General features: G+C 40.6%; 1 protein-coding gene across 1 annotated transcript; it reads right to left on the bottom strand.

The window, feature by feature from the left end:
• Positions 1 to 6,534: 6,534 nt before the first annotated feature.
• LOC139455180 (uncharacterized) lies at positions 6,535 to 8,982 on the bottom strand. Its single transcript, XM_071236733.1, has 2 exons — positions 8,956 to 8,982; positions 6,535 to 7,083 (listed from the first exon to the last, which is right to left on the bottom strand). The coding sequence occupies exons 1-2, from the start codon at positions 8,980 to 8,982 to the stop codon at positions 6,535 to 6,537; spliced, it is 576 nt and encodes a 191-aa protein (XP_071092834.1).
• Between the last annotated feature and the right edge of the window lie 5,528 nt (positions 8,983 to 14,510).

Below are 14,510 nucleotides of genomic sequence, written 5' to 3'. Positions count from 1 at the left end.
GGTGGCTGTGTCGTCGATTTCTTGGGAGTAACGCGTGGGAAGATCTTACTTTGTTTTGGATTTTCAGAAAAGTATCCAGTATATATACCAGATGCTCACGTGACAGCTACATTGCGGGTGGGGAGAGGGGCTTTTTTCAAGTGACGTCATTTCTCTCGCAGTAATTAATCTCCACCAACAGCTATTGACGCTATCATTCCTTCAGGAACTTGTCACTGATCCCCGTCTTCCGGATCCACTCTCTGTTGCGGAGAGATTCCTCGCATCATTAATTTACCGCCAGTCGCTGTGTGGAGCTGACGCTGGCACACTCGAGAGCTCCTCACCGCGATGTCCCGTTCGTGGAGCTCTCTACACATTCGCTGCCACCAGTCAAAAGCTGTGCGCCCGTCACGCCGAAGACCCGGGTTCGATTCCCGACATGGGTACAATGTGTCCCCCGCCGTGATATTGCTGGAATATTGCTAAAAGCGGCGTAAAACCATACTTAGTCAGTCAGTCAAAAGCTCCCCACTGTGATAGGTGGCTACAGACATGATTGAAGTTGAACTCGCAACCGACACGCCGTTATGTTTACAAACAAGTGATGTCTGCCTTGACCCCGAATACTCTTACCCTGCTAATTTTTTTTTATTTGTTTGTTAATCTAATTTGAGTCTCTGTTTCATTACAATTATCATGTACTTGGTATAGTAAGAATGTAAGAGAGAAGTTGGCTGATTTTCAAACAAACAAAAAGGTAAATTCATTTGGGAAATATGGTCAATCGTAATCTTTTTCAAAATTAACTGCAGCGATGGTGGCAGCGATGTTACCGAGTGTGAGGAAAGTGTCACGCGCTGGGAAGGAGCTTGAGGCACCCCGTCCCGGCTGTATTGCTGGGGTCACGTGGTCGATGGCGGAGAACCAACGCGCTGTGTGGAATTCAGGGTTGTTCGTCCCGGGGAAACTATTGTAAAGTGTGACAAGTAAAATATAATTAATGAATCTAAGACAATCTTCAATTCCGAGTCAATTATGTGATTAAATTCAATTTCAAGTTGGTTAGTTCTAAAGCAAGTGGGTGTGGGTAGAATGGGGGGTAGGGTTTGCGTGCGTGCGTGCGTGCGTGCGTGCGTGCGTGTCTGTGTCTGTGTCTGTGTCTGTGTCTGTGTGTATCTGTATGTGTGTATTTTTGGAAATTACAGAGAGACAGATCAATATATAGTCAATATGGTGTTGGAACGACCGCACGCGAACTTCTCTGTGACGTCATGAACAGTGAATAATGACATGACGTCATGAACAGTTGGTGACGTCTTTGTTCCCGGCCAATTCAGACATTTGCTCCTATCGCAAGGACCAAACTAATCCAACCGACTAACGGTGTGCATCACAGGTCCCCGATTCATGTTTCCCAGCTGCTTCTTCAACACGACACATGTCCAGATTAAGAAAGTAAATGATGAAACGAAATAAAATAGCAGCTTTTCGAAAATTCAAGTCAAATAACTCTCCTGACGTCATAGTATTATCTATGTGTGACGTCGGGAGCAGTATGGCGTAATAATGCTCCAACTAACCAATCAGCTAAATCAGTGTATTAAAATGTCAGAAACCACCCGGTCGAAGTTTTTGTTTTCTAAACATTCTTTGTCATTTAATGAGTCTTCCGCCTCGTCAACAGCAATCGTGACGTATACACAAGTGAGGTGGGAAGTAACATTGTTGAAGTTCATAAGCTGAAAACTACAAAATATATGAAATAAATTTCGGGAACTGTTGGCACTGAGGTGATACGAATATTATAAAGTGTGACTACACAGTGACAAGTACTGTACAGGGGAACATGATACTCACTTCAGTCTACCCTTTACCTGACGCCAGCCTGGGACGTTACACATAACACACCGAAATCATATGTCCATTGACATTTCGAATTTCAAGCAAAAGATATCATTCACACTTTTTTTAAGTATATAAAAAAGTTAGATTAACGATTAACTAAGGATCTATATCGAGTAATAATGATATGATGTATAACATCTCCCTTGGAACTTAGGTACATTACAATACAATACAACGCAATACAATATGTACAATATGTAACACGTTGCATCAGTAGATCTGCTTGTTTTGATTGCTTACGCTAACATTCGGGGAACATGATCACTTCGGGGCTGTGGGGGGGGGGGGGGGGGTGGGTGGGGGTGGGTATTGTTGACGTGTACAGCGGCTGGAGGAGGGGTCACGTGACAGTCATCACGTGACAATGAACACGTCAGTAGGTCCTGTCTTCCTCCTATTGTAGGATGTGGCATTACCTCCTGGAGCGGAGACAAGAAGCGGACATTGTTCGTTGTGGGGCCCACCGCATGAAGCCTTCCGACAGCTGATACACTATCACATATCGGGCCGAGGAGTACGCTCATTACAATTACTTCTCTAGTGAAGCCTCCACTGATGAATGTAGTCATTAATACAAATACTTCACTATTGTAGCCTTCACTATTGAATGCCGTCATTAATACAAGTACTTCACAATTGTAGCCTTCACTATTGAATGCTGTCATTTAATACAAGTACTCCACAATTGTAGCCGTCACTGTTGAATGCAGTCATTAATACAAGTTCTTCACTATTGTAGCCTTTACTATTGAATGCAGTAATTGATACAAGTACTTCACTATTGTAGACTTCACTATTGAATGCAGTCATTTAATACAAGTACTCCACAATTGTAGCCGTCACTGTTGAATGCAGTCATTAATACAAGTTCTTCACTATTGTAGCCTTTACTATTGAATGCAGTCATTAATACAAGTACTTCACTATTGTAGACTTCACTATTGAATGTTGTCATCAATACAAGTACTTCACAATTGTAGCCTTCACTATTGAATGCTGTCATTTAATACAAGTACTCCACAATTGTAGCCGTCACTGTTGAATGCAGTCATTAATACAAGTTCTTCACTATTGTAGCCTTCACTATTGAATGCAGTCATTGATACAAGTACTTCACTATTGTAGACTTCACTATTGAATGTTGTCATCAATACAAGTACTTCACTATTGTAGCCTTCACTATTGAATGCAGTCATTGATACAAGTACTTCACTATTGTAGCCTTTACTATTGAATGTAGTCATTGATACAAGTACTTCACTATTGTAGCCTTCACTATTGAATGCAGTCATTGATACAAGTACTTCACTATTGTAGACTTCACTATTGAATGCCGTCATTAATACAAGTACTTCACTATTGTAGCCTTCACTATTGAATGCTGTCATTTAATACAAGTACTCCACAATTGTAGCCGTCACTGTTGAATGCAGTCATTAATACAAGTTCTTCACTATTGTAGCCTTTACTATTGAATGCAGTAATTGATACAAGTACTTCACTATTGTAGACTTCACTATTGAATGCAGTCATTTAATACAAGTACTCCACAATTGTAGCCGTCACTGTTGAATGCAGTCATTAATACAAGTTCTTCACTATTGTAGCCTTTACTATTGAATGCAGTCATTAATACAAGTACTTCACTATTGTAGACTTCACTATTGAATGTTGTCATCAATACAAGTACTTCACAATTGTAGCCTTCACTTTTGAATGCTGTCATTTAATACAAGTACTCCACAATTGTAGCCGTCACTGTTGAATGCAGTCATTAATACAAGTTCTTCACTATTGTAGCCTTCACTATTGAATGCAGTCATTGATACAAGTACTTCACTATTGTAGACTTCACTATTGAATGTTGTCATCAATACAAGTACTTCACTATTGTAGCCTTCACTATTGAATGCAGTCATTGATACAAGTACTTCACTATTGTAGCCTTTACTATTGAATGTAGTCATTGATACAAGTACTTCACTATTGTAGCCTTCACTATTGAATGCAGTCATTGATACAAGTACTTCACTATTGTAGACTTCACTATTGAATGCCGTCATTAATACAAGTACTTCACTATTGTAGCCTTCACTATTGAATGCAGTCATTGATACAAGTACTTCACTATTGTAGCCTTCACTATTGAATGCAGTCATTGATACAAGTACTTCACTATTGTAGCCTTCACTATTGAATGCAGTCATTGATACAAGTACTTCACTATTGTAGCCTTCACTATTGAATGCAGTCATTAATACAAGTACTTCACTATTGTAGCCTTCACTATTGAATGCAGTCATTAATACAAGTACTTCACTATTGTAGCCTTCACTATTGAATGCAGTCATTGATACAAGTACTTCACTATTGTAGCCTTCACTATTGAATGCAGTCATTGATACAAGTACTTCACTATTTTAGCCTTTACTATTGAATGCCGTCATTAATACAAGTACTTCACTATTGTAGCCTTCACTATTGAATGCAGTCATTGATACAAGTACTTCACTATTGTAGCCTTCACTATTGAATGCCGTCATTAATACAAGTACTTCACTATTGTAGCCTTCACTATTGAATGCAGTCATTGATACAAGTACTTCACTATTGTAGCCTTCACTATTGAATGCAGTCATTGATACAAGTACTTCACTATTGTAGCCTTCACTATTGACTGCAGTCATTGATACAAGTACTTCACTATTGTAGCCTTCACTATTGAATGCAGTCATTAATACAAGTACTTCACTATTGTAGCCTTCACTATTGAATGCCGTCATTAATACAAGTACTTCACTATTGTAGCCTTCACTATTGAATGCAGTCATTAATACAAGTACTTCACTATTGTAGCCTTCACTATTGAATGCTGTCATTAATACAAGTACTTCACTATTGTAGCCGTCACTATTGAATGCGGTCATTGATACAAGTACTTCTCTATTGTAGCCTTTACTATTGAATGCCGTCATTAATACAAGTACTTCACTATTGTAGCCTTTACTATTGAATGCAGTCATTGATACAAGTACTTCACTATTGTAGCCTTTACTATTGAATGCAGTCATTGATACAAGTACTTCACTATTGTAGCCTTTACTATTGAATGCCGTCATTAATACAAGTACTTCACTATTGTAGCCTTCACTATTGAATGCAGTCATTGATACAAGTACTTCACTATTGTAGCCTTTACTATTGAAATGCTGCCTTATGTATAATCATCTTGTTGAAGCAGATATCTATGTTAATATGAGAGAGATGGAAATTGTCAGCCAGTTTACAAATTTACTGATATTTTGCTCAATATATATTTCAGTCACTGACTTGAGTATTTGCAGTGATACCATTCACTGTTTAGTGTTCATTCAGCTTCCAGAAGACCCTGACGGTCTAGTGGCCTTGACCTTGACCCATGACGAGTGGCACCGGAAGTGGACAGAGGACATGCGCCTCGAGAACACCATATGAGTGTGGTTTATTCTATGTAGGATGTGATGAATTTGTGTGTTCATGTGACATGGATGCAAAAATGTCCTGACGTTTCTGGTGAATTGTTTATGGTTTTTCCAACGTTATAACTCATAGGTTTCGAAAAGGCAACAGCGGTAGTGATACCGGGTACCCCTTACACGACGTCAAGGCATTGATCGCGGTCTTCCATGTGATCATCTGTGCAATATCATCAAATATACAGGGGCGGTCGGGTAGCCTAGAGGTCAAAGCGTTCGCTCGTCACGCCGAAGACCCGGGTTCGATTCCCGATATGGGTACAATGTGTGAAGCCCATTTCTGGTGTCCCCCGCCGTGATATTGCTGGAATATTACTAAAAGCGGCGTAAAAACCATACTCACTCACTCACTCGCTCATCAAATATACAGCTGGTAGGTAACCCAACCAGTGACGTCACGTTTAATTAATGATAACGTAGTAGTTATTATGGCACAATGTATATTTCACGTTACTATGGTAATGAATATATATAAATATAATATGTATAATTTGACCAGAAATACATATTCATTAAATGCACACATTAACCAATAAATTACAACCACTATAAATGTCAAACTGAAAACAGCAAAACAGACTAATTTAAATTGATAAATCACAAAGTACATGATAAACAGTAAATGGAATTAGTTAACGTTGTTACATGTATAGTTTGTAACCTTGAATTGATATCGAGTAGGGGCGTTGGGGTGGCCAGTGACTGAAGCATTCTCTGGTCACGCCGAAGTCCGGGTTCGTTTCCCCACATGGGTACCATGTGTGAAACCTATGTCTGGAGTCCCTCGCTGTGATATTGCTGGAATATTGCCAAAAGCGGCGTAAGACCATACTCACTCACTCACTCACTCACTGATATCGAATACAACAATACAAGAAGAACCATAGCACCTGAGAAGATAGTCCTTAATAATCAGGATGTCACAAACAGGAGATATTGATAAATCAAAGATGTGAGATATCGTACCTATGTATATGTGTATATGATTTGAAAAAGTAAAAACGTAATTCAGTCAAAAGATTACGCTTTCAATATGTATTACAATCTTACACATTTCGGAGGTAGTTCAAATGTTAATTCATGTTCAAGGGAGGCTAAGGTGGAGATCTTGTCAGTTCAAGTCCTAGAGCGTCTAGGGTAGAGATCTTGCTAGTGAGTTGTCTGTAAAGCGACTGGGCGCATGCGCACACTGACATCCGATGTTGAGCGGCTCCCAGATGGCGGCGTACCGATACACTCCCTCCACACACGCGGTCCGCCGGAACACCTTGGTGTAATATATTATGGGCTGACAGTCCATCAGGTTTGAGGGGCCATTGTCTGGTCTCAGACATTCACCACAATTGCACTGAGTCTCGACCATGGTGTCTGGTTTTCTGTTCTCGTCGTAGTTTAACGCGTAGTGGAAGGGGCAGACCCTCCCCTCATGACGTCGCACCGCCTCCTCCCACGTCGGACACTGGGGCTCTCCAGCGAAAATCGTGTGTCTTATTCTGACGAACTGTTCCGGGATTGTTGAGAGATTGGCGACAGTGTGGAGGAGAGGGGGGGCTTGGTAAAAACTGTCACGGAGTCGATCTTGAATATTCATTTTACGGTTTGTAGGCTCCCGACAGCGTCTTGATCTTCTCTGGGCTGTACATTGCGGGATCGCTATGAGCATTAACAATGTGAAGCGTTTCTGAAAATGAATAATCAAAATCCGTTAGTATCTCAATGTCTCAACGGACAGCTAGGCGTTTCGTGTTGATTGTATAATGTGCATTGCTAGCTGTGGGTATGTCACTACGGACGTTATAACTGCCGCTTGCCGCTGTGTTTGCCTTCAGTGGTGTTGGTCTGAACATTACGGATTCGCGGAAATACAAAAACTATTGGCCTGTTTTTCAAAGCCGACAAATGCTCTATAAATTGTATCTTATCTGCTTCTCATTTATTTTATTTAAATACTGTAGAGAACGATTTCAAGTCTCATGGCTAGATATTTCAAAGAGCGTCATACGACTCTTGCTCAGAAGTTGTTTGATCAAGGTTACAACATTCAAGGCCTCAATAAAGCTTTAAAAATCTGGAGGACATTTCCAAATTTGATGCCTCAGTGACAAATATTACATGCAGTTCCCGAGTTTAGCTTGAACCATATGTTCCCGTGTTTTTCAGGTGAACAACTGACTTGCCTTTGCATGTGTTTGTGACGGGTGCCACCGGAGGGGCAGGATACGCCCACCGTTTCGCGAACACCTGGTATCATCACTATTTGATAGTGATTCATAAACACATGCTCATGATAGAGTCCGAATCGTACTGTCAACCCTGGCTTACATTCAGAAACGTTAGTTTATAAACTGCTGGGCAAACGAAAGAACACTTGAAACTTGTATATGACCAAAATAACAAAAACGTATCTAGGCTGCAAAACACTAGGATACTCGTATCAGGTACATCATGACAACGCAGCACTACAATTATACCAAACATGTTCATGACAACACAGCACTACAGTTATACCAAACATGTTCATGACAACACAGTACTACAGTTATTCCAAACATGTTCATGACAACACAGCACTGCAGTTATACCAAACATGTTTCACGACAACACAGCACTACAGTTATACCAAACATGTTCATGACAACACAACACTACAGTTATACCAAACATGTTTCACGACAACACATCACTACAGTTATACCAAACATGTTTCACGACAACACAGCACTACAGTTATGCCAAACATGTTTCATGACAACGCAGCACTACAGTTATCCCAACCATATTTCATGACAACGCAGCGCTGCAATTATACCAAACATGTTTCACGACAACACATCACTACAGTTATACCAAACATGTTTCACGACAACACAGCACTACAGTTATGCCAAACATGTTTCACGACAACACATCACTACAGTTATACCAAACATGTTTCATGACAACACAGCACTACTAGTATACTAAACATGTTTCATGACAACGCAGCACTACAATTATACCAAACATGTTTCATGACAACACAGTACTACTGTTATACCAAACATGTTTCATGACAACACAGCAATATAATTTTACTTAAAGTTCAAAAAGGTTTCCATTGTGAGACTAAAATCTGCTAACAAGACGCTAACGTATACTATTATAGCATCGTGTTCAACTTCCACTTTGTATTAGTAATATACACATCGTAATAAACCTGACAGACATAACTTGTGTGATGCCTAACGCTATATTACCAAAGCGGCGGGAGGCACGAAGGGCCCCTTCGTCTAAGACGCCGCAATTAACTGTGCGGAGTTGTGTCCCTTGGACACGCCAGTAACCTATAATTGTGGGTTCGAATCCTGGTTATGTTTCTAGGTTTGTCCGTACCATACCCGTGCTCGAGGGTTTATCCCAAACAGTAAACATTGAGACCCCATAACTAGGGGCTTTCCTCCCACAGTAAGTAAACACGCCGTGGTATAACTGGAACACTGCTCAAAGCGGCGTTTAACCCAACTCACTCACTCACTCATAAAAGGTGGTGCAACCTCAGAAAGTTATTTCTCACCATGAAGCAGGAGGCCAGCAACTTCATCTTGTCGGCCTTTGTAGCGCTGTAAAGATTGGCAGTGAATGACTTTCCCAGAGACCAACCTACAACTAATATACCCCCATACATCCGTCAAAGCCACCCGAAATAGCGGATGACCAAATGGGTTTTCACATCATGTCTGGATGCTGTGTAATCCACCAGTCACTGTTGTGGCGGCATTGTCTGCAGGACGCAACACCTCCCTGCCCCTTCCGTCTCCACTCTCCTTCATCCTCCTTCACTGATGCAATTCGCTGAATTCATAGATTCAGTCGTCCGAATCACGTCTTGGTCGAAGGGGAATTTTTTGATATTTATATTCCTCGTCCTAAGATATGAATTATGTTTGTGTTTGTATGGATGCTGATGCTGAAAACAAACACGGCCACGTCATCATTTATACCAGCCGGTATTACTCTGTAACTGAAACACTGAGTGAGTGAGTGAGTGAGTGAGTGAGTGAGTGAGTGAGTGAGTGAGTGAGCTTTAACCATTAGGCTACGCGACCGCGACCGCGACATGTGTTATGTATACTATAGTAATATACAGACTTCGGAGCCGTATCGGCCCTACAATATACATTCCGTGCACCGATCCCTTGCCCCGCCTTGTGCCAGCGGAGTGTTTCCGACCCCTCAGTGTGTATGTACACTTATATCCACAATTCTGAATTGTATATGTTAGACGATTAACATGCAAGACACGTCAACACGTTTAGTAAAAGCAAACTTTATTGATGAACACAACGGGATAAGTCGCGGTGTGGCCCCCTTGTATGACAAACAACACAATCTTCACATAGGTACGAACCGTGAACACCCGAGCTGGAGTAGGTCTTCAGCAGCCAGTGCTTGCCGTAAAGTATGCTTGTTGTAAGAGGCGACTAACGGGATCGGGTTGATTATTTACAGACCGCCGTCATATTGCTGGAATATTTCTGAGTGCCGTTAAACAAAAAAAACAACAACTCATACAAAGGTGCAAGATGTGAGGTCGCCAACACACAAGAGAAGATGTAATTGTCAGTGACAATAAACCAGGAAATAAACCTGACCGTTAAATGTTACCTCAACACTGCTTGGCATTTAAACTGTTATAGTCATACATCTGACACGAGCAGGGATGCATTGTACAAAGATATAATGAAAACCCCCACACATTACATCACATCGTTACGTGGTACACTCGTGAACATCAGTATGTTCAGCATGATTATGTAGTTGGTTGCTTGTATAAAACAAATGTAAGCGGTGTTTTTAATCAACTCCACACATCAAACTTGAAAATCAAAATTAAAATAGAGTCCTGTTGCAGTACAAAGGGCATGGGTACAGGGTGGAGTTTTATTTCGTTCACGACTGAAGAGACCGCCTTGTATTGTTGCAAATGTTAATAACAACAATTACAACATCGATGGGTTCAAACGTAGCAAGGCTAATTGTTCTGGGGCATGTTTTGAGGGATGGGCTGGGCATGAGGGATAATTTCACTGCAATACTTTGTGGCAAAATTGACCAATGACATGAATCCTCGTGAGTTGTATCAACTGCCACATCCCAGATCTCGGATGCATCTTTGCCTGCTGGAGACGACACGTGGAACAGCGTCATTGTTGAATGTTGAACTGATCTAACATCATGAATGGTCACTTCCTTGTCTGCATCATTAGAAGAACATTAATGATGGATAATTGAGGGGTGCAATGAACCTGCAATTAAATCAACGTTGAGACGGATGCTGCATATCAGTAGTATGCCTGAAACGTGCGTCCAAAACAACCATTTCAATGGCAAGAAGGGAAATGTTCCTTTTAGAATTACCTCATGGCGAAACGTTTACATCTTCAGAATTTTTCCACGTGCACGTATGTGATATAAAGGGGCACATGGATGTGGATGTCTCAACAGTATATATTCAGTGGGGTGCTGAGATCGGCTATAAGTACAGTATATATTCAGTGGGGTGCTGAGATCGGCTGTAAGTACGGTATATATTCAGTGGGGTGCTGAGATTAGCTGTAAATACAGTATATATTCAGTGGTGTGCTGATGGCGGCTGTAAGTACAGTATATATTCAGTGGGGTGCTGAGATTAGCTGTTAGTACAGTTTATATTCAGTTGGGTGCTGAGATCGACTGTAAGTACAGTATATATTCAGTGGAGTGCTGAGATTAGCTGTAAGTACAGTATATATTCAGTCGGGTGCTGAGATCGGCTGTAAGTACAGTATATATTCTGTGGGGTGCTGAGATTAGCTGTAAGTACAGTATATATTCAGTGGTGTGCTGATGGCGGCTGTAAGTACAGTATATATTCAGTGGGGTGCTGAGATTAGCTGTTAGTACAGTTTATATTCAGTGGGGTGCTGAGATCGACTGTAAGTACAGTATATATTCAGTGGGGTGCTGAGATTAGCTGTAAGTACAGTATATATTCAGTGGGGTGCTGAGATTAGCTGTAAGTACAGTATATATTAAGTGGGGTGCTGAGATTGGCTGTAAGTACAGTATATAATTAGTGGTGTGCTGATATCGGCTGTAAGTACTGTATATATTCAGTGGGGTGCTGAGATTAGCTGTAAGTACAGTTTATATCCAGTGGGGTGCTGAGATCGACTGTAAGTACAATATATATTCAGTGGGGTGCTTAGATTAGCTGTAAGTGCAGTATATATTAAGTGGGGTGCTGAGATTAGCTGTAAGTACAGTATATATTCAGTGGGGTGCTGAGATTAGTTATAAGTACAGTATATATTCTGTGGGGTGCTGAGATTGGCTGTAAGTACAGTATATAATTAGTGGTGTGCTGATATCAGCTGTAAGTACTGTATATATTCAGTGGGGTGCTGAGATTAGCTGTAAGTACAGTATATATTCAGTGGGGTGCTGAGATTAGCTGAAAGTACAGTATATATTCAGTGGTGTGCTGATGGCGGCTGTAAGTACAGTATATATTCAGTGGTGTGCTGAGATTAGCTGTTAGTACAGTATATATTCAGTGGGGTGCTGAGATTAGCTGTAAGTACAGTATATATTCAGTGGGGTGCTGAGATAAGTTATAAGTACAGTATATATTCTGTGGGGTGCTGAGATTGGCTGTAAGTACAGTATATAATTAGTGGTGTGCTGATAAGGGCTGTAAGTACTGCATATATTCAGTGGGGTGCTGAGATTAGCTGTAAGTACAGATTATATTCAGTGGGGTGCTGAGATCGACTGTAAGTACAATATATATTCAGTGGGGTGCTGAGATTAGCTGTAAGTACAATATATATTCAGTGGGGTGCTGTGATTAGCTGTAAGTACAGTATATATTAAGTTGGGTGCTGAGATTAGCTGCAAGTACTGTATATATTCAGTGGTGTGCTGATATCGGCTGTAAGTACAGTATATATTCAGTGGGGAGCTGATATCCGCTGTTAGTACAGTATATATTCAGTGGGGTGCTGATATCGGCTGTAAGTACTGTATATATTCAGTGGTATGCTGATATCGGCTGTAAGTACAGTATATATTCAGTGGTGTGCTGATATCGGCTGTAAGTACAGTATATATTCAGTGGTATGCTGATATCGGCTGTTAGTACAGTATATATTCAGTGGGGTGCGGTGATTAGCTGTAAGTACAGTTTATATTCAGTGGGGTGCGGTGATTAGCTGTACGTACAGTATATATTCAGTGGGGTGCGGTGATTAGCTGTTAGTACAGTTTATATTCAGTGGGGTGCTGATATCGGGTGTAAGTACAGTATATATTAAGTAGGGTGCTGATATTAGCTGTATAAGTACAATATTTATTCCGTGGGGTGCTGAGATTAGCTGTAAGTACAGTATATATTAAGTGGGGTGCTGATATTAACCGTATAAGTACAGTATATATTCAGTGGGATGCTGATATCCGCTGTTAGTGCAGTATATATTCAGTGGGGTGCTGATATCGGCTGTAAGTACTGTATATATTCAGTGGTATGCTGATATCGGCTGTAAGTACAGTATATATTCAGTGAGGTGCTGATATCGGCTGTAAGTACAGTATATATTCAGTGGTATGCTGATATCGGCTGTTAGTACAGTATATATTCAGTGGGGTGCGGTGATTAGCTGTACGTACAGTTTATATTCAGTGGGGTGCTGATATCGGGTGTAAGTACAGTATATATTAAGTAGGGTGCTGATATTAGCTGTATAAGTACAATATTTATTCCGTGGGGTGCTGAGATTAGCTGTAAGTACAGTATATATTCAGTGGGGTGCTGTGATTAGCTGTAAGTACAGTATATATTCTGTGGGGTGCTGTGATTAGCTGTAAGTACAGCTCATATTAAGTGGGGTGCTGAGATTAGCTGTAAGTACAGTATATATTCAGTGGTGTGCTGATATCGGCTGTAAGTACAGTATATATTAAGTGGGGTGCTGATATCGGCTGTAAGTACAGTATATATTCAGTGGGGTGCTGATATCGGCTGTAAGTACAGTATATATTCAGTGGGGTGCTGTGATTAGCTGTATAAGTACAATATATATCCAGTGGGGTGCTGAGATTAGCTGTAAGTACATCTTATATTAATTGGAGTGTTGAGATTAGGTGTAAGTACAGCATATATTAAGTTGGGTGCTGAGATTAGGTGTAAGTACAGCATATATTAAGTGGGGTGCTGAGATTTTCTGATTATGTGGCCCAAAATATCCCAAAGGTGAACAATAACATTCCCTATCTCTAGCATAAAACGCTGAGTAGATCACGGTTGTCTTTTCTTATTCCGGTGGTGACCTTGCGCTTCCTTCGAAACTGTCACTGACATGCAAGCAGACTCAGCGTGCTGATTTTCACGTCTTCAGTAAAGGGTGGTACAGTAAACATGAGTGTCTTTGGCGAACACTCTGATTTCTCTCTTCCAAAATATTACGGAAATGATATAAATTCAAATGATAGATCAAGGAAACCGAACCATCTTGAATGACCGACTGTTGGTCCGATATCGGTGCTGTTATGTTTGCAAACACAGCTGCAGGCGTATGTTGTTAATGCGTATGCATAGGAATGTAAACAATGCCTATATTTGGGCATATATCAATATTCATGCGCAACTATATTTTGCAACCGGTTTCAGTTTGGTCTGTCAACGAACAAAAGCTGTTTTGTATTTACACTTACATAGATATTTAACGTGGGTAATAAATAAAATACCACACTCATTCTCGTTAGATACCATTCTTACGTAACTCGTGAACCGAGCGAAAGCGAGGTCAGATACCATAGAAAGTCCACTTGTTACGTAAAAATGGTATCTAACGAGAATGAGTGTAGTATTCTCTATATATCAGGGACATTCTACATGCATTTAAATCTATGAAAGGCATTTAGAAGTGTCACACAGAAGGAGAGAATTGTGTTATGTTTAGGAACACGTTTCGGACTTTACACCTGAAATACCCGATGAAGGAGTAAGTAGTCTGTTCCTCATAACAAAGAAGCTGGCATCCATACATTCTCTTCCTGACATGGTAACCCTAACCCTGACCCTGACCCTGA

The sequence above is a fragment of the Haliotis cracherodii genome, unplaced genomic scaffold (assembly GCF_022045235.1).
Source record: "Haliotis cracherodii isolate W230 unplaced genomic scaffold, xgHalCrac1.p SCAF_11, whole genome shotgun sequence".
NCBI lineage: Eukaryota > Metazoa > Mollusca > Gastropoda > Lepetellida > Haliotidae > Haliotis > Haliotis cracherodii.
This window is presented reverse-complemented; position numbering and strand designations above follow the sequence as displayed.

What these genes read in the sequence shown, in the direction of transcription:
- LOC139455180 (XM_071236733.1), bottom strand. Translation starts at nt 8,982, where the DNA reads ATGAAGTTGCTGGCCTCCTGCTTCATG. An exon ending in TGCTGGCCTCCTGCTTCATG is followed by an intron (nt 7,084 to 8,955) that starts GTGAGAAATAAC and finishes ATTCATTTTCAG; the next exon opens with AAACGCTTCACATTGTTAAT.